This window comes from Schistocerca serialis, chromosome 11 (genome assembly GCF_023864345.2).
Source record: "Schistocerca serialis cubense isolate TAMUIC-IGC-003099 chromosome 11, iqSchSeri2.2, whole genome shotgun sequence".
NCBI lineage: Eukaryota > Metazoa > Arthropoda > Insecta > Orthoptera > Acrididae > Schistocerca > Schistocerca serialis.
This window is the reverse complement of record NC_064648.1, coordinates 133,953,429-133,974,256: the sequence shown is the minus strand read 5'-3', so window position 1 is coordinate 133,974,256 and position 20,828 is coordinate 133,953,429. Positions and strand designations below refer to the sequence as shown.

Genomic DNA, 20,828 nt, shown 5'->3' with positions numbered 1-20,828 from the left:
TCTCCCATGCGTGTAACATGACCCCACCATCACCCGCGGCAAGCGCTTCCTCAACTCCGGCGGTGAGTCCACACCCTGTCTCACCCTATCCTAGGGTCCGTCATCTCAGCTGCCATACGGGGGATCGTCATCATCATCATCATTTAAGACTGATTATGCCTTTCAGCGTTCAGTCTGGAGCATAGTCCCCCTTATAAGATTCCTCCATGATCCCCTATTCAGTGCTAACATTGGTTCCTCTTCTGATGTTAAGCCTATTACTTCAAAATCATTCTTAACCGAATCCAGGTACCTTCTCCTTGGTCTGCCCCGACTCCTCCTACCCTCTACTACTGAACCCATGAGTCTTGGGTAACCTTGCTTCTCCCATGCGTGTAACATGACCCCACCATCACCCGCGGCAAGCGCTTCCTCAACTCCGGCGGTGAGTCCACACCCTCTCTCACCCTATCCTAGGGTCTGTCATCTCAGCTGCCATACGGGGGATCGTCATCATCATCATCATCATTTAAGACTGATTATGCCTTTCAGCGTTCAGTCTGGAGCATAGTCCCCCTTATAAGATTCCTCCATGATCCCCTATTCAGTGCTAACATTGGTTCCTCTTCTGATGTTAAGCCTATTACTTCAAAATCATTCTTAACCGAATCCAGGTACCTTCTCCTTGGTCTGCCCCGACTCCTCCTACCCTCTACTACTGAACCCATGAGTCTTGGGTAACCTTGCTTCTCCCATGCGTGTAACATGACCCCACCATCACCCGCGGCAAGCGCTTCCTCAACTCCGGCGGTGAGTCCACACCCTCTCTCACCCTATCCTAGGGTCTGTCATCTCAGGTGCCATACGGGGGATCGTCATCATCATCATCATTTAAGACTGATTATGCCTTTCAGCGTTCAGTCTGGAGCATAGTCCCCCTTATAAGATTCCTCCATGATCCCCTATTCAGTGCTAACATTGGTTCCTCTTCTGATGTTAAGCCTATTACTTCAAAATCATTCTTAACCGAATCCAGGTACCTTCTCCTTGGTCTGCCCCGACTCCTCCTACCCTCTACTACTGAACCCATGAGTCTTGGGTAACCTTGCTTCTCCCATGCGTGTAACATGACCCCACCATCACCCGCGGCAAGCGCTTCCTCAACTCCGGCGGTGAGTCCACACCCTCTCTCACCCTATCCTAGGGTCTGTCATCTCAGGTGCCATACGGGGGATCGTCATCATCATCATCATTTAAGGCTGATTATGCCTTTCAGCGTTCAGTCTGGAGCATAGTCCCCCTTATAAGATTCCTCCATGATCCCCTATTCAGTGCTAACATTGGTTCCTCTTCTGATGTTAAGCCTATTACTTCAAAATCATTCTTAACCGAATCCAGGTACCTTCTCCTTGGTCTGCCCCGACTCCTCCTACCCTCTACTACTGAACCCATGAGTCTTGGGTAACCTTGCTTCTCCCATGCGTGTAACATGACCCCACCATCACCCGCGGCAAGCGCTTCCTCAACTCCGGCGGTGAGTCCACACCCTCTCTCACCCTATCCTAGGGTCTGTCATCTCAGCTGCCATACGGGGGATCGTCATCATCATCATCATTTAAGACTGATTATGCCTTTCAGCGTTCAGTCTGGAGCATAGTCCCCCTTATAAGATTCCTCCATGATCCCCTATTCAGTGCTAACAATGGTTCCTCTTCTGATGTTAAGCCTATTACTTCAAAATCATTCTTAACCGAATCCAGGTACCTTCTCCTTGGTCTGCCCCGACTCCTCCTACCCTCTACTACTGAACCCATGAGTCTTGGGTAACCTTGCTTCTCCCATGCGTGTAACATGACCCCACCATCACCCGCGGCAAGCGCTTCCTCAACTCCGGCGGTGAGTCCACACCCTCTCTCACCCTATCCTAGGGTCTGTCATCTCAGCTGCCATACGGGGGATCGTCATCATCATCATCATTTAAGACTGATTATGCCTTTCAGCGTTCAGTCTGGAGCATAGTCCCCCTTATAAGATTCCTCCATGATCCCCTATTCAGTGCTAACATTGGTTCCTCTTCTGATGTTAAGCCTATTACTTCAAAATCATTCTTAACCGAATCCAGGTACCTTCTCCTTGGTCTGCCCCGACTCCTCCTACCCTCTACTACTGAACCCATGAGTCTTGGGTAACCTTGCTTCTCCCATGCGTGTAACATGACCCCACCATCTAAGTCTGCTCGCCCCGACTGCTACATCTACAGAGTTAATTCCCAGTTTTTCTTTGATTTCCTCATTCTGGACACCCTCCTGCCATTGTTCCCATCTGCTAGTACCTGCAATCATCCTAGCTACTTTCATATCCGTAACCTCTACCTTATTGATAAGGTAACCTGAATCCACCCAGCTTTCGCTCCCATACAACAAAGTTGGTTGAAAGATTGAACGGTGCACAGATAACTTCGTCTTGGTACTGACTTCCTTCTTGCAGAAGAGAGTAGACCGTAGCTGAGCGCTTACTGCATTAGCTTTGCTACACCTCGCTTCCAGTTGTTTCACTATGTTGCCATCCTGTGAGAATATGCATCATAAGTACTTGAAACCGTCTACCTGTTCTACCGAGCGGTTCTAGGTTCGAATCCTGCCTCGGGCATGGATGTGTGTGATGTCCTTAGGTTAGTTAGGTTTAAGTAGTTCTAAGTTCTAGGGGACTGATGACCTCAGAAGTTAAGTTCCATAGTGCTCAGAGTCATTTGAACCATTTTGAACCACCTGTTCTAACTTTGTTCCTCCTATTTGGCACTCAATCCTTTTAAATATCTTTCCCACTGACATTACTTTCGTTTTGGAGATGCTAATCTTCATACCACAGTCCTTACATTTCTGATCTAGCTGTGAAATATTACTTTGCAAACTTTCAATCGAATCTGCTATCACAACTAAGGCATCCGCATATGCGAGACTGTTTATTTTGTGTTCACATATCTTAATCTCACCCAGCCAGTCTATCGTTTTCAACAAATGATCCAAAAATAATATGAACAACAGTGGAGACAGGTTGCAGCCTTGTCTTACCCCTGAAACTACTCTGAACCATGAACTCAATTTACCGTCAACCCTAACTGCTGCCTTACTATCTATGTAAAGACGTTTAATTGCTTGCAAAAGTTTGCCTCCTATTCCATAATCTCGTAGAACAGACTATAACTCCTCCTACGAACCCGGTCATATGCCTTTTCTAGATCTATAAAGTATAGATACAATTCTCTGTTCCACTCGTTACACTTCTCCATTATTTGCTGTAAGCCAAAGATCTGGTCCTGACAACCTCTAAAAGGCCTAAGCCCACACTGATTTTCATCCAATTTGTCCTCAACTAATACTCGCACTTACCTTTCAACAATACCTGAGACGATTTTACCCACAACGCTGATTAAAGCGATACCTCTGTAGTATTTACAATCTTTACTGTTTCCATGTTTAAAGATTGGTGAGATTACTGCTTTCGTCTGGTCCCCCATACAGGGGATAGGCAAAATAATGTGAACAGTGGTAATAATGGGATGGTTATGTTTGACGGTGAACGAAGAAGGTATGGCACGTATCGCGCTGGACTGTGCGTGTTCAGTACGACTAGACATCAGTGCGAGCTGTTTACGAGTAGTGCACACTTCGTATTTGCATTTAGAGGCCGAGGTCGACGTGCAATGACAGATCTAACAGAGTTCCAAAGAGGGCAGACTGTAGGGGCCCGATTACCTGGAGCATCAGTAACCAAGATAGACAGCCGGCCGCTGTGACCGAGCGGTTCTAGCCGCTTCAGTCCGGAACCGCGCTGCTGCTGCGGTCGCAGGTTCGAATCCTGCCTCGGGCACTGATGTGTGTGATGTCCTTAGGTTAGTTAGGTTTAAGTATCTCTAAGTCTAGGAGACTGATGATCTCAGATGTTAAGTTCCATAGTGCTCAGAGCCATTTGAACCAAGACAGCCGCCTTACTGAATGTTTCGAGAGCACCTGTTTCAACAGTCATGAGAGCCTATACAAAACGTAGAAAGACATCATCGTGTAAATGTAATGTTGTTGTTGTTGTGGTCTTCAGTCCTAAGACTGGTTTGAAGCAGCTCTCCATGCTACTGTATCCTGTGCAAGCTTCTTCATCTCTCAGTACCTACTGCAGCCTACATCCTTCTCAATCTGCTTAGTGTATTCATCTCTTGGTCTCCCTCTACGATTTTTACCCTCCACTCTGCCCTCCAATACTAAATCGGTGATTCCTTGATGCCTCAGAACATGTCCTACCAACCGACCCCTTCTTCTAGACAAGTTGTGCCACAAACTTCTCTTCTCCCCAATCCTATTCAGTACCTCCTCATTAGTTATGTGATCTACCCATCTAATCTTCAGCACTCTTCTGTAGCACCACATTTCGCAAGCTTCTATTCTCTTCCTGTCTAAACTATTTATCGTCCACGTTTCACTTCCATACATGGCTACGCTCCATACAAATACTTTCAGAAATGACTTCCTGACATTTAAATCTATAGTCGATTTTAACAAATTTCTCTTCTTCAAAAACGCTTTCCTTGCCATTGCCAGTCTACATTTTATATTCTCTCTACTTCGACCATCATCAGTTATTTTGCTCCCTAAATAGCACAACTCCTTTACTACTTTAAGTGTCTCATTTCCTAATCTAATTCCCTCAGCATAGCCCGACTTAATTCGAATACATTCCATTATCCTCGTTTTGCTTTTGTTGATGTTCATCTTATATCCTCCTTTCAAGACACTGTCCATTCCGTTCAACTGCTCTTCCAACTCCTTTGCTGTCTCTGACAGAATTACAGTGTCATCGGATAACCTCTCCATGGATTTAATACCTACTCCAAATTTTTCTTTTGTTTTCTTTACTGGTTGCTCAATATACATATTGATCAACATCGGGGAGAGGCTACAACCCTGTCTCACTCCCTTCACAACCACTGCTTCCCTTTGATGTCCCTCGACTCTTATAACTGCCATCTGGTTTCAGTTCAAATTGCAAATAGCCTTACGCTCCCAGTATTTTTCCCCTCTCACCTTCAAAATTTGAAAGAGAGTATTCCAGTCAACATTGTCAAAAGCTTTCTCTAAGTCTACAAATGCTAGATACGTACGTTTGCCTTTCCTCAATCTTTCTTCTAAGATAAGTCGTAGGGTCAGTATTGCCTCACGTGTTCCAATATTTCTACGGAATCCAAACTGATCTTCCCCGAGGTCGGCTTCTACTAGTTTTTCCTTTCGTCTGTATAGAATTCGTGTTAGTATTTTGCAGCTGTGTCTCATTAAACTGATAGTTCGGTAATTTTCACATTTGTCAACGGCTGCTTTCTTTGGGATTGGGATTATTATATTCTTCTTGAAGTCTGAGGGTATTTCGCCTGTCTCATACATCTTGCTCAGCAGATGGTAGAGTTTTGTCAGGACTGGCTCTCCCGAGGTTGTCAGTAGTTCTAATGGAATGTTGTCTACTCCCGGGGCCTTGTTTTGACTCAGGTCTTTCAGTGCTCTGTCAAACTCTTCACGCAGTATCGTATCTCTCATTTCATCTTCATCTACATCCTCTTCCATTTCCATAATATTGTCCTCAAGTACATCGCCCTTGTATAGACCCTCTATATACTGCTTTCACCTTTCTGCTTTCCCTTCTTTGCTTAGAACTGGGTTCCCATCTGAGCTCTTGATATTCATACAAGTGGTTCTCCTTTCTCCAAAGGTCTCTTCAATTTTCCTGTAGGCAGTATCTATCGTACCCCTAATGAGATAAGCCTCTACATCCTTACATTTGTCCTCTAGCCATCCCTGCTTAGCCATTTTGTACTTCCTGTCGATCTCATTTTTGAGACGTTTGTATTCCTTTTTGCCTGCTTCATTTACTGCATTTTTATATTTTCTCCTTTCATCAATTAAATTCAATATTTCTTCTGTTACCCAAGGGTTTCTACTAGCCCTCGTCTTTTTACCTATTTGATCCTGTGCTGCCTTCACTACTTCGTCCCTCAAAGCTACCCATTCTTCTTATACTGTATTTCTTTTCCCCATACCTGTCAATTGTTCCCTTATGGTCTCTCTGAAACTCTGTACAACCTCTGGTTCTTTCAGTTTATCCAGGTCCCATCTCCTTAAATTCCCACCTTTTTGCAGTTTCTTCAGTTTTAATCTACAGTTCATAACGAATAGATTGTGGTCAGAGTCCACATCTGCCCCTGGAAATGTCTTACAATTTAAAACCTGGTTCCTAAATCTCAGTCTTACCATTATACACTCCTGGAAATGTAAAAAAGAACACATTGACACCGGTGTGTCAGACCCACCATACTTGCTTCGGACACTGCGAGAGGGCTGTACAAGTAATGATCACACGCACGGCACAGCGGACACACCAGGAACCGCGGTGTTGGCCGTCGAATGGCGCTAGCTGCGCAGCATTTGTGCACCGCCGCCGTCAGTGTCAGCCAGTTTGCCGTGGCATACGGAGCTCCATCGCAGTCTTTAACATTGGTAGCATGCCGCGACAGCGTGGACGTGAACCGTATGTGCAGTTGACGGACTTTGAGCGAGGGCGTATAGTGGGCATGCGGGAGGCCGGGTGGACGTACCGCCGAATTGCTCAACACGTGGGGCGTGAGGTCTCCACAGTCTCTCGATGTTGTCGCCAGTGGTCGGCGGAAGGTGCACGTGCCCGTCGACCTGGGACCGGACCGCAGCGACGCACGGATGCACGCCAAGACCGTAGGATCCTACGCAGTGCCGTAGGGGACCGCACCGCCACTTCCCAGCAAATTAGGGACACTGTTGCTCCTGGGGTATCGGTGAGGACCATTCGCAACCGTCTCGATGAAGCTGGGCTACGGTCCCGCACACCGTTAGGCCGTCTTCCGCTCACGCCCCAACATCGTGCAGCCCGCCTCCAGTGGTGTCGCGACAGGCGTGAATGGAGGGACGAATGGAGACGTGTCGTCTTCAGCGATGAGAGTCGCTTCTGCCTTGGTGCCAATGATGGTCGTATGCGTGTTTGGCGCCGTGCAGGTGAGCGCCACAATCAGGACTGCATACGACGGAGGCACACAGGGCCAACACCCGGCATCATGGTGTGGGGAGCGATCTCCTACACTGGCCGTACACCACTGGTGATCGTCGAGGGGACACTGAATAGTGCACGGTACATCCAAATCGTCATCGAACCCATCGTTCTACCATTCCTAGACCGGCAAGGGAACTTGCTGTTCCAACAGGACAATGCACGTCCGCATGTATCCCGTGCCACCCAACGTGCTCTAGAAGGTGTAAGTCAACTACCCTGGCCAGCAAGATCTCCGGATCTGTGCCCCATTGAGCATGTTTGGGACTGGATGAAGCGTTGTCTCACGCGGTCTGCACGTCCAGCACGAACGCTGGTCCAACTGAGGCACCAGGTGGAAATGGCATGGCAAGCCGTTCCACAGGACTACATCCAGCATCTCTACGATCGTCTCCATGGGAGAATAGCAGCCTGCATTGCTGCGAAAGGTGGATATACACTGTACTAGTGCCGACATTGTGCATGCTCTGTTGCCTGTGTCTATGTGCCTGTGGGTCTGTCAGTGTGATCATGTGATGTATCTGACCCCAGGAATGTGTCAATAGAGTTTCCGCTTCCTGGGACAATGAACTAACGGTGTTCTTATTTCAATTTCCAGGAGTGTATAATCTGTCTGAAACCTGTCAGTATCTCCGGGGTTCTTCCATGTATACAACCTTCTTTCATCATTCTTGAACCAAGTGTTAGCTATGATTAAGTTATGCTCTGCACAAAATTCTAACAGGCGGCTTCCTCTTTCATTTCGTAGCCCAAATCCGTATTCACCTACTATGTTTCCTTCTTTCCCTACTCTCGAATTCCCGTCACCCATGATAGTGGGCGCAAATCAGTACTAAATGATAGAAATCGTCCTACGCTAACACGAATAGTGTCGAAAATACACAAAACTGCGGCGGCTAAAGTGACTGCGGAGCTGAATAGCCATCTTCGAGACGCCGTATCTATAGACACTGTATGCTGAGAACTCGAAACGCGAATATTCGTGGAAGAGCTGCTATACCGAAACCAGTACTGACGACAACCAACGCAAAGAAGAGGAAAACACGGTGTCAGGAGCATAAATTCTGGACGGCTGATCAGTGGAAACACGTCATATGGTCAGACGAATCAACGTGTTCGTTATTTCCATCATCTGGCCGGGCTTACGTCTGGAGAACGCCAAAGGAAGCGTACAATCCTGATTGCTTGATTCCAACGGTTAAGCATGGAGGTGGAAGTGTGATGGTGTGGGCAGCCATATGATGATGTTCTGCTTGTCCCATCATTAAAGGCCGTGTTACAGCCAACGATTACGTGAACATTTTAGGTGATAAGGTGCACCCCATGATTCAAATATTGTTCCCCAACAATGATGCCATATTTCAGGACGATAACGCACCCATTCTCACACAGCCAGGACAGTACAGTCGTGGTATGAGGAGCATGCAACCGGACTGCGTGTCATCCCTGGCCAGCACAGTCCCCGGACTTCAACATTATTATCAAACTCTTGTGGGCTGTATTGGAGCGCAGACTCCGGAGCAGATTCCGCCTCCCACGTCATTACAGGAGTTAGAAGAGGCTCTGATCGAAGATTAGCATAACATTCCACTGGGGACTATACAGTCATATGCTAGTGTTCCAAGAAAAATCCCAGCTGTATTTCGGGCAAATGGGGGTCCAACCCCTTATTAATAAACCATTCCGAAGTAAGTACAGGTGTTCACATTATTTTGGCTACCCAATCTATTATTTTGTCCATCCCCTGTATGTTCACTCAACGAAACCATTAGTTACCTTGCAGGAGTGCAATTACTTGTTATCTTCGCATTAACCAATTAGAACCTGTGCAGATAGCCAAGCGCGTTAACATGCCGCTTCTGCCATTCGGGAAGTCGAGCCTGACGAGGGCCAGTGAGCTGGCCAGCGTGGTTGTGATTTTTAGGTGGTTTTCCACATCCCACTATGTAAATACTGGTCTCATTCCCACTTCCAGCCTCGGACGCTAAGAAGGGGAGGCACGACATTGGGATCACGGATTTATTTCAAACTTTGTACACGTTTAGTAGGACACTAAAGCAACATAATATGCAGGTAGTAAGGTGCACTACTGTGGCAATTCGGAGAAAATCGCAAGAGAAGCTTTGCGCGTGTGTTACGAGGCTTGTGTGTCCGTGAGTAGGTGTCAGACGTTATAGTTCATGGTGGTTAATTGGTTAACGTTCGACCTTTGTAAGATAAGCGTGTACGAGGCCCGTTTCAATTTATGTTTACCATGTCCGTATGACAACGTATGACAAATACCATCCTGCAAAGTATGATGTCAGGAGCACGTCCGATCAGTAATTGTACACTCCTGGAAATTGAAATAAGAACACCGTGAATTCATTGTCCCAGGAAGGGGAAACTTTATTGACACATTCCTGGGGTCAGATACATCAAATGATCACACTGACAGAACCACAGGCACATAGACACAGGCAACAGAGCATGCACAATGTCGGCACTAGTACAGTGTATATCCACCTTTCGCAGCAATGCAGGCTGCTATTCTCCCATGGAGACGATCGTAGAGATGCTGGATGTAGTCCTGTGGAACGGCTTGCCATGCCATTTCCACCTGGCACCTCAGTTGGACCAGCGTTCGTGCTGGACGTGCAGACCGCGTGAGACGACGCTTCATCCAGTTCCAAACATGCTCAATGGGGGACAGATCCGGAGATCTTGCTGGCCAGGGTAGTTGACTTACACCTTCTAGAGCACGTTGGGTGGCACGGGATACATGCGGACGTGCATTGTCCTGTTGGAACAGCAAGTTCCCTTGCCGGTCTAGGAATGGTAGAACGATGGGTTCGATGACGGTTAGGATGTACCGTGCGCTATTCAGTGTCCCCTCGACGATCACCAGTGGTGTACGGCCAGTGTAGGAGATCGCTCCCCACACCATGATGCCGGGTGTTGGCCCTGTGTGCCTCGGTCGTATGCAGTCCTGATTGTGGCGCTCACCTGCACGGCGCCAAACACGCATACGACCATCATTGGCACCAAGGCAGAAGCGACTCTCATCGCTGAAGACGACACGTCTCCATTCGTCCCTCCATTCACGCCTGTCGCGACACCACTGCAGGCGGGCTGCACGATGTTGGGGCGTGAGCGGAAGACGGCCTAACGGTGTGCGGGACCGTAGCCCAGCTTCATGGAGACGGTTGCGAATGGTCCTCGCCGATACCCCAGGAGCAACAGTGTCCCTAATTTGCTGGGAAGTGGCGGTGCGGTCCCCTACGGCACTGCGTAGGATCCTACGGTCTTGGCGTGCATCCGTGCGTCGCTGCGGTCCGGTCCCAGATCGACGGGCACGTGCGCCTTCCGCCGACCACTGGCGACAACATCGATGTACTGTGGAGACCTCACGCCCCACGTGTTGAGCAATTCGGCGGTACGTCCACCCGGCCTCCCGCATGCCCACTATACGCCCTCGCCCAAAGTCCGTCAACTGCACATACGGTTCACGTCCACGCTGTCGCGGCATGCTACCAGTGTTAAAGACTGCGATGGAGCTCCGTATGCCACGGCAAACTGGCTGACACTGACGGCGGCGGTGCACAAATGCTGCGCAGCTAGCGCCATTCGACGGCCAACACCGCGGTTCCTGGTGTGTCCGCTGTGCCGTGCGTGTGATCATTGCTTGTACAGCCCTCTCGCAGTGTCCGGAGCAAGTATGGTGGGTCTGACACACCGGTGTCAATGTGTTCTTTTTTCCATTTCCAGGAGTGTATATTACTCTTTTGGTCTGGCACATTGTGACATACTGTATTACTGAGTAATGTAATTTGCATGATTATTTATGGAGGTTTGACTTGGCCTTTCCAAGTCTGTCACTCGTCCTGGAAGATGTAATTAAAGATAGTAAATAGCCATATACAACACGTGAAATTCAGTGCAACTTCATGAAAATGCACATGGTTTTTTTTTCGTTATATATTCTCTCAAATGTCATATAAATTAAGTACAGGGTATATTGATAATTTTTACTTATGGACCGTCTGACAGCAACTGAATAAATCACAATTTTAGTGTCATACGCGTCTCGCCTTTATTTTCTGCAAGGCATCATGAGTGGCAGGTTGCGTGGACTTTGTGCCACTGTAGAACTGTTTTTAACCTTTAAATTAATGTAACTTGGAATGGGAGTCAGTATCATTAATGTAACTTGGAATTCAACAAAACATGCGTAAAGAACGATTTAATTCCAAGTTACATTAGTGTAAAGGTTAAAAACAGTTCTACAGTGGCACAAAGTCCACGCAACCTGCCACTCATGATGCCTTGCAGAAAATAAAGGCGAGACGCGTATGGCACTAAAATTGTGTTTTATTCAGTTGCTGTCAGACGGTCCATAAGTAAAAATTATCAATATACCGTAATATTACACGCAACTGAGGAAGACAGGACTACAAAAGTTGAAGACGTAAGTACAGGGTGTTTCAAAACGAGTGTACGGGTCTTAAGGCCTTGTAGCATTCATTACATTCAACTTACAATGATAAATAATACACCAAATGAAAGAGCAACTCAAACAGTTTTGTTTGTACACCTGGACGCAAAGGGAAGGAATTGGAACGACCAAGAGTGATTGAAGAACGTGCGTTTTCACGCGCAGCCCCAAGAAATCAGTTCGAATGGCCAGTCGTGAAATAGCATTTCCAGTGTCGTCTGTTTGGAGAACTTTAAGAGACGCTTACAGCTACATCCTTATCGTTTGCATTTGTTACAAGCTCTAAAGCCTACAGATTACGGTTTACGTGCCAACTGCGCAAATGAGACGTTGCTGCATGACAATGAAGATTTTCTGGGTTGTGTCGTCTTCGCTGATGAATCGACATTTCACCTAAGTGGAAATGTGAACACACGTAATGTGCGCATCTGAGGGTCAGCAAATCCTCACGAAATGGTACACCTGGAAAGAGACTAGCCTAAACTGAACTTTTCTGTGCCATATCCTGGCGGCAAGTTTTATGAGCCTGTCTTTTTCGGTGAAGCAACTATGACAGGTGTGTCTTACCTTGATGCGCTAGAGTTATGGCTCTTTTCCTCAACTGGAAGAAGCTGAACCACAGAACTTTTACTATGGCAGCAGGATGGTGGGCCTCCTCGCCGGCAGAACTGAGTGTGCGATTGGTTAAAAGACGTCGTCCCTTACCGCTGCATTGGTCGCAAAGGGCCCAATGATAGAGCTTGTTTTACATGACCACGTTCACACACTAGCTGACTCAATACGGCTTTTACATTTCGGGATTCATAAAGGATCTTGTGTATATGGCTTCGCTACCAGCTGAGCTAACCGACTATGGAAACAGCACCGTTGCAACAATTATACCGGACCCACTTATCAAAGTTTCGGAAGAACTCCCATACCGACTCGATGTCAGATGAATGGTGGTCTCATTGAACACTTGTAAGAAAAAGTGTTTCAGTTGGTCTTTCATTTGATGAATTATTTATAACTGTAAGTTGAATGCAATAAATGCTACAAAGCCTCAGAACCCGTAGATTCATTTTGAAACGCCCTGTAATGTCGCCAGTGATAAAAAAATAGATAAAAAAATAAAAATTAGCGAGACTCCAACCGTCGTCTCGACGACGACCCTCTTAGAAGGTGCGAACGCTAACCACATTTTTTCCGTTGCGTTTGATCGGAGCGGACGTCACGTGACATTATTCAAGTCGATCGTTGACTTCTTTACTCAGTTTTTTTGTTTATTACAGAGAGGAATAAGCCTTCTGACCGGACACGCTGAGCTACCGTGCCGGCTATAACTTTACCACAATGACTTCTTACATCCAGCTTCTTCCCACAGGTACATAAGTTAGGCCGGTATTACACTATCAAATTTCTTTGTCAAATATCTTTGTCCAAGATATTTGATGGTGTAATAGGGAACTTTGTCAAATGTCGTCCAATATTTGATCAAATGTAGGGCCTCGCTGTAGATTTGATCAAAGAAGTCGCTTGTCTTCTGTTCACTGTAATGTGACATGTTACCACATGGAGCGCTAGCATCGCTGCATTCTGTCGTCTGTAGTGTTTTTATAACCATTGCCGGTAAATACAATTGGTGTGTGCCGACAAGTACAAAATTAATAGAGATGTATGAAGCTGATGAGGCGCTTTACAACGTGAGGCACTCTGAATAGAAAAATAGATTACGAGGGTTGGAGACCTGACCTGACCTAACCCGGACGGCCGCGGTGGTCTAGCGGTTCTAGGCGGTTCAGTCCAGAACCGCGCGACTGCTACGGTCGCAGCTTCGAATCCTGCCTCGGGCATGGATGTGTGTGATGTCCTTAGATTAGTTAGGTTTAAGTAGTTCTAAGTTCTAGGGGACTGATGACCTCAGATGTTAAGTCCCATAGTGCTCAGAGCCATTTGAATCATTTTTGAACCTAACCCTCTCCTGTAGCAAGGAATCGGGAGTGTTACAGTGAGCCTGTCTTCTGCAAATGTAGCAGTTCTTAAGTGAATATTGTGCTTTGTGATATGAGGATACACTTCATTGAGCACATACAGAAACGTATGCTCATCCATTCTTAAGTAATTGATGTACGACTTGACGTCCTCCACTATAAGCTCACGTAACAAGTTTTGTTGAATGCTTTTATCGTGTCGTCGTAAAACCCACGGCTTTACCCAGGTTTGTTTCCTTTTTTTCCCCGCTTCTCTTCAGCATATGCACACAGTGCAACTGTGTACATGCAACTGCTGCGATTAATAACAAGTTGTTGTTGTCAGCCATCTTGAACTTTGACGAAAAATTTGATGACAGTGTAATACCACTTCTAGCGCTACGTCAAAGATCTTTGTCAAATATATTTGACGGAATATTTGATCACATCTTTGACAAAGAAATTTGATAGTGTAATACCGGGCTTACGTAATAGACGCGTAAAACCCTCACGCGATTTTCTTGAAACTGCCAGAGTCGTGCGCATTACTACTTGCATGTTACGTTGTTTTAATGGCCTACTAAAACTGTACAAAGTCTGAAGTAAATCCGTGATCCGAACGTCACGGCGTCCCCTTGCAAGTACGCATCATTTTGGAAACGTTCTCACACTTGCACTTGAGATTTAAGCTAAACACAGACAGATAGGTGCGTCCACAGATTCTGCCGCGATAGGGATTGTGGCGGGGGGGGGGGGGGGGGGGCAGGGGGAGAGGTGATGACGTGGCATCAGGAAGGGCATCCGGCCACTATAAACTGTCGGCACACGGAGCTTGCTTTCGAGCGTTGACGCTGCCGGTATCAACGTCTTGCTGAACGCTCAGAAACAATGCGACTTGTGCATGCGGTACGTGTTCCCCAATGTGGTGTACGCAATTGCAACTCGCTCCAGCGGCAGTTCTCAGCTGTATCTAGCTCTCAAATCACACTGTTTACTTAATGGCCGGGCGTCAAATTCCTTTGTTTGCTCTATTAAAATGCACTTTCCTCCCTTGTCCATATGCTAGTCAGGTTGTTATGTCTGTAATATGCATGAATAAAAAGTTCAGGAGCAGTAAACGTGTCATAGGCCAAAAAGGAAAGTACCACGTGCAGTCAATCGGCTTAGAGAAGTTGCATTACAAATGGTACGATACAACTTTAAAATTATATCGGTTTATTTGCAGTGTAAATAACATTAAAATAGAAAAGGGAAAAAGAAAAAAAAAGAAGAAGAATTTCCAAGTAGGAACTGGATGCCACTACCCTTAGGTTACCATTCTGTGGTCTTCCTGCTGCCCGGAAACTATGCCAACACGAATGGCTCATGCCTACGTCTACATCTACATGACTACTCTGCAATTCATATTTAAGTGCTTGGCAGAGGGTTGATCGAACCACAATCATACTATCTCCCTACCATTCCACTCCCGAACAGCGCGCGGGAAAAACGAACACCTAAACCTTTCTGTTCGAGCTCTGATTTCTCTTATTTTATTTGGATGATCATTCCTACCTATGTAGGTTGGGCTCAACAAAATATTTTCGCATTCGGAAGAGAAAGTTGGTGACTGAAATTTCGTAAATAGATCTCGCCGCGACGAAAAACGTCTTGACTTCCATCCCAATTGGCGTATCATATCTGCCACATTCTCTCCCCTACTACGTGATAATACAAAACGAGCTGCCCTTTTTTGCACCCTTTCGATGTCCTCCGTCAATCCCACCTGGTAAGGATCCCACACCGCGCAGCAATATTCTAACAGAGGACGAACAAGTGTAGTGTAAGCTGTCTCTTTAGTGGACTTGTTGCATCTTCTAAGTGTCCTGCCAATGAAACGCAACCTTTGGCTCGCCTTCCCCACAATATTATCTATGTGGTCTTTCCAACTGAAGTTGTTCGTAATTTTAACACCCATGTACTTATTTGAATTGACAGCCTTGAGAATTGTACTATTTATCGAGTAATCGAATTCCAACGGACTTCTTTTGGAACTCGTGTGGATCACCTCACACTTTTCGTTATTTAGCGTCAACTGCCACCTGCCACACCATACAGCAATCTTTTTCTAAATCGCTTTGCAACTGATACTGGCGTCAACTGGCGTCCAATCCGCGTCAAAAATGCTGTTTTTTCTCAGTGTTGGCCGTCTGGAGCTCCCACTTCTGTCCCTTCGTTTCTGACCAAGCCTTGCATACACTGATAAGCCAAGACATTATGACCACAGCCCACCGCGATGGTGGATGCCGCCTGGTGGCGTTGTGAGTACGTGACGCAGTAACACAAGTATGTAAGCGGAGAGACACGGACGGGGGATCACCCTAGCAAAGATACGGGCTGCAAATGGGGAAATTCATTGAGGTAACCATCTTTGACAAAGGGCAGATTATTATTATGCAGAGCCTGTGAACGAGTATCTCGAAAATAGCGAAGCTGGTCGAATGTTCACGTGCTACTGTCGTGAGCACCTACGGAAAGAGGTAGGACTGTGAAACTACTACTAGGCACTGAATGGTTGGACCTCCACTGCTCTTCACAGAATGTGGGTTGGTTGGTTTGGGGAAGGAGACCAGACAGCGAGGTCATCGGTCTCATCGGAATGGGGAAGGAAGTCGGCCGTGCCCTTTGAAAGGAACCATCCCGGAATTTGCCTGGAGCGATTTAGGGAAATCACGGAAAACCTAAATCAGAATGTGGGGTTCAGAGGCTTGTCTGCTCCGTAAAGTAGGATAGATGGTGATGTGATATCTCTGCCGAAAGAGCACAATACTGGTGCATGCACAAGTGTTTCGGGGCACACCGTTCGTTGTACATTGTTGAACATGGAGCTCTGCAACTGACCACCCCTACGTGTTCACATGTTGACCCAATGACATCATCAATTACAATTACAGTGGACACACAACCATTGGGATTTGAACCGTCGACCAATGGAAGCATGTGTCAGCTCTTCGAGTGAATCACATTTTTGCTACTCTAGGTCACTGGCCATCTCCGAGATGAACGGCGGCTTGAAACATGCAGCATGCCACGAACGCAGGCTGGTGGGAGCAGTATTATACTGTGAGAGGCATTCTCATGCACTTGCATGGGACATGTAGTAATTGAGGACACCGTCACAACTGCTAACCACCTGCATTCCTTCACGCTTGATGTCTTCTCCGACGGTGATGTAATCTTTCAGCAGTATAACTGTCCGTATATTGGAGCCAGAACCGTGCTACAGTGGCTTTAGTAGGATTATAGGGGACTCACGCTGTTGTCTCAGCGGCCACTCTCGGCTGATATAAATCCTGTGGAGCCCATCTCGGTCGCTATCGGCTGCCATCACCCCGTACACAAATCAGCGGTCCATTATTTACGTGAATTACATGACCTATGCATTGACATCTACTTTCACATACCTTCACAAACATACTAACAAACTGTCGGATCACTGATACGCAAAATCAGTGATGTATTTTGTTTCAAAGATGGACGCTCGAGCTATTGAGCAAGTGTTTATAATGTTTTGGCTCATCTGTGTAGATGTACACTGTTGTTGTTGTTGTTGTTGTGGTCTTCAGTCCTGAGACTGGTTTGATGCAGCTCGCCCGCATCTCGTGGTCGTGCGGTAGCGTTCTCGCTTCCCACGCCCGGGTTCCCGGGTTCGATTCCCGGCGGGGTCAGGGATTTTCTCTGCCTCGTGATGGCTGGGTGTTGTGTGCTGTCCTTAGGTTAGTTAGGTTTAAGTAGTTCTAAGTTCTAGGGGACTGATGACCGTAGATGTCCCATAGTGCTCAGAGCCATTTGAACCATTTGATGCAGCTCTCCATGCTACTCTATCCTGTGCAAGCTTTTTCATCTCCCAGTACCTACTGCAACCTACATCCTTCTGAATCTGCTTAGTGTATTCATCTCTTGGTCTCCCTCTACGATTTTTACCCCCCACACTGCCCTCCAATACTAAATTGGTGATCCCTTGATGCCTCAGAACATGTCCTACCAACCGATCCCTTCTTCTGGTCAAGTTGTGCCACAAACTTCTCTTCTCCCCAATCCTATTCAATACTTCCTCATTAGTTATGTGATCTACCCATCTAATCTTCAGCATTCTTCTGTAGCACCATATTTCGAATGTGATGTACACTATGTGATCAAAAGTATCTGGACACCTGGATGAAAATGACTTACAAGTTCTTGGCGCCCTCCATAGGTAACGCTGGAATTCAATATGGTGTTGGCTTGATGACCGCTTCCACTCTCGCAGGCATACGTTCAATCACGTGCTTCAATGTTTCTCGGGGAATGGCAGCCCATTCTTCACGGAGTGCTGCACTGAGGACAGGTATCGATGTCGGTCAGTGAGGCCTGGCACAAAGTCGGTGTTCCAAACCATCCCTAAGGTGTCCTATAGGATTCAGGTCAGGACCCTGTGCAGGCCAGTCCATTACAGGGATGTTATTGTCGTATAACCACTCCGCCACAGGCTGTGCATTATGAACAGGTGCTCAGTCGTGTTGAAAGATACCATATCCGTCCCCAAATTGCTCTTCAACAGTGGAAAGCAAGAAAGTGCTTAAAACATCAATGTAGGCCTGTGCTGTGATAGTGCCACGCAAAACAACAAGGTACGCAAGCCCCCTCCGTGAAAAACATGACTGACCGCCTCCGTATTTTACTGTTGGCACTACACACGCTGGCAGGTGACGTTCACCGGCCATTCGCCATACCCACACCCTGCCATCGGATCGCCACATTGTGTACAGTGATTCGTCACTCCACACAACGATTTTCCACTGTTCAATCGTCCAATGTCTACACTCCTTATACCACGCGAGACGTCTTTTGGCGTTTACCGGCGTGATGTGTGGCATATGAGCAGCCGCTTGACTATGAAATTCAAGTTTTCTTACCTCCTGCCTAACTGTCATAGTACTTGCAGTGGATCCTGATGCAGTTTGGAATTCCTGTGTGACGGTCTGGATAGATGTCTGCCTGTTAGACATTACAACACTCTTCAACTGTAAGCTGACTCTGTCAGGCCTGTACACTTTTGTGGTGTACGTGTCCCTTCATGTTTCCACTTAGGAGTGTGGAAACCTCACGTAGAGATATATGACGCAAGTGACACCCCATCACCCAACTACGTTTGAAGTTTGTGAGTTCCGCAGAGCGCCCCATTGTGCTCTCTCACGATGTCTGATGACTACTGAGGTAGCTGATATGGAGTACCTGGCAGTAGGTGGCAGCACAATGCACCTAATATGAAAAGCGTTCATTTTTGGGGGTGTCCAGATACTTTTGATCACATAGTGAATCGCCAAAGTGTGCGCGAGTAATGAGTGGATGGGCAAATGTCTGTAAGGTACAATACATATGTAGAATTGTGGACAGTTGGGAATGCGAGTCTCATGGGAAGCGTGCAAGGGATAAGTCCCTGCAGTCGCCCTATTCATCTGTGTCCTTGGTGGCTCAGATGGATAGAGCGTCTGCCATGTAAGCAGGAGGTCCTGGGTTCGAGTCCTGGTCGAAGCACTTATTTTCAGCTGTCCACATCGAGGTATAACAACAACACCTGTCGGCAGCTGAGGTTGTCAGTTGGTTATCATTTAGTGTAGGTGTGTTGTAAGAACATTTCCATTACAAACCACGCTGTAGAAGAGTAACAGTTTTAATGTTGTGTTGGCAGGTTTCATCGGGTACGCACCAGAGCTGTATGCCGTGGTGACACATGCTGCCATTGCCGATACGGACGATGACCAGCTGTTCTACACGCGAGCCTACCTGGACGAGAAGCTACGCACAAAGCTCAAGATCAAGTTGGACCACAAGTCGGACATCTTCCAAAACCTCAACGGAGCTGCAGGTACGTTTTCTTTTATGCTACAGTCTGAATCGACTTTCTGCTCGAATAGCAGCGATTTGACACCCGGCACCTCTTTGCTGGCATAAGGTTGTGAGTATTAGGAAATGGGGGTCAGTTCATGAATGTAGTGCCATTATTGCCTTCTCATTCTGTCTGGTAAGTCTCCTCTGATGTGGGGTTCTGGACGACTTTTCCGAACTCTTCCCATTTCCTAAACCTCACCAGTCCCTTTTCCTTCATCCCTCTCACTTCCCCTTCGATACTTCTGCCAGAAGAAGGTGCTAAATTTTCTTAACTTTCATATGTGTGTATTCTCCTGCTGCCGCTTGATGAGTAGATTTTTTTATCCATCAATTTACATTATATTTTCACAAAGTATTCTTTTACTTGTTATAGAATGAGTGGATAAAGCAAGTGTTCAACAGTGAAAAGAATAACAGTAAATGCTCAACAATACTGCATTTCTATTATGAAGTAAAAAAAATGTAATTGATGTGGGGTTCTGATACAGACTTGGGACAGGTTCCTGACACAACTACATAGATCTGAAGATGGTCCATTGAGATCAAAACTGGTCATGTTCTGTATTAAAAATGGGCAAATGGGACGGAAAACAAATAATGTATTAAAATGGTTTAATATGATACATAACTTGAAGATTTTTCACTACACTAAATACATAGTAGCTCTTCTCAGTTTTTTTGAGTTCACATGTTAAAACTAGTTATCGTAAGTAAATTCAGGCTTACAGGTAGGACCTGCATGCTTTCATGTCCCCCCCCCCCCCCCCCCCCCCCCACCCCAAATCTAGACCTTGGGGGTCGTAGTAACCGAAGTGCAGTACGCCACATTCAGATACGAGGGCCGTTCAGAAAGTAACCTCCGCTTGATTTAAAAAAATACACCAAGTTAAATAAAAATATTTTAATATATACATCTTACAACTACATCTTTGCACTATTTTTCTACATAGTCTCCATAGCGATTGAGGCACTTATCGTATCTCTTCACAAGCTTTGAAATTCCTTCTGCATAAAAATCACCCGCTTGTGCCTGGAGCCAGCCTGTGACCGCATCTTTGAGCTCTTCGTCGTCATAAAACCGCTGTGACCCGAGCCATTTCTTCAAATGCATGAAGAGGTGATAATCACTTGGCGCCAGGTCTGGGCTGTAAGGTGGATGGTTGATAACGTCCCACTTGAAGGACTCAAGAAGGGCCGTTGTTCTGCGAGCAGAGTGAGGACGGGCGTTATCGTGCAAAAAAACGATACCGGAAGTCAGCATACCACGGCGTTTGTTCTGTATAGCCCGTCGTAACTTTTTTATTGTTTCACAGTACACGTCTTGATTAATGGTCGTACCACGTTCCATGAATTCAACCAACAACACCCCTTTGGCATCCCAAAACACCGTTGCCATCAGT

At 46.5% G+C, this 20,828-nt stretch overlaps 1 protein-coding gene across 1 annotated transcript in view; it reads left to right on the top strand.

The window, feature by feature from the left end:
* LOC126427387 (procollagen-lysine,2-oxoglutarate 5-dioxygenase) overlaps positions 1–20,828 on the top strand; it is a 460,163-nt gene that overhangs the window by 164,958 nt on the left and 274,377 nt on the right. Inside the window, exon 5 of the mRNA XM_050089740.1 lies at positions 19,229–19,405. Coding sequence (XP_049945697.1) covers positions 19,229–19,405 — 177 coding nt within the window. The remainder of the gene's footprint in view (positions 1–19,228; positions 19,406–20,828) is intronic.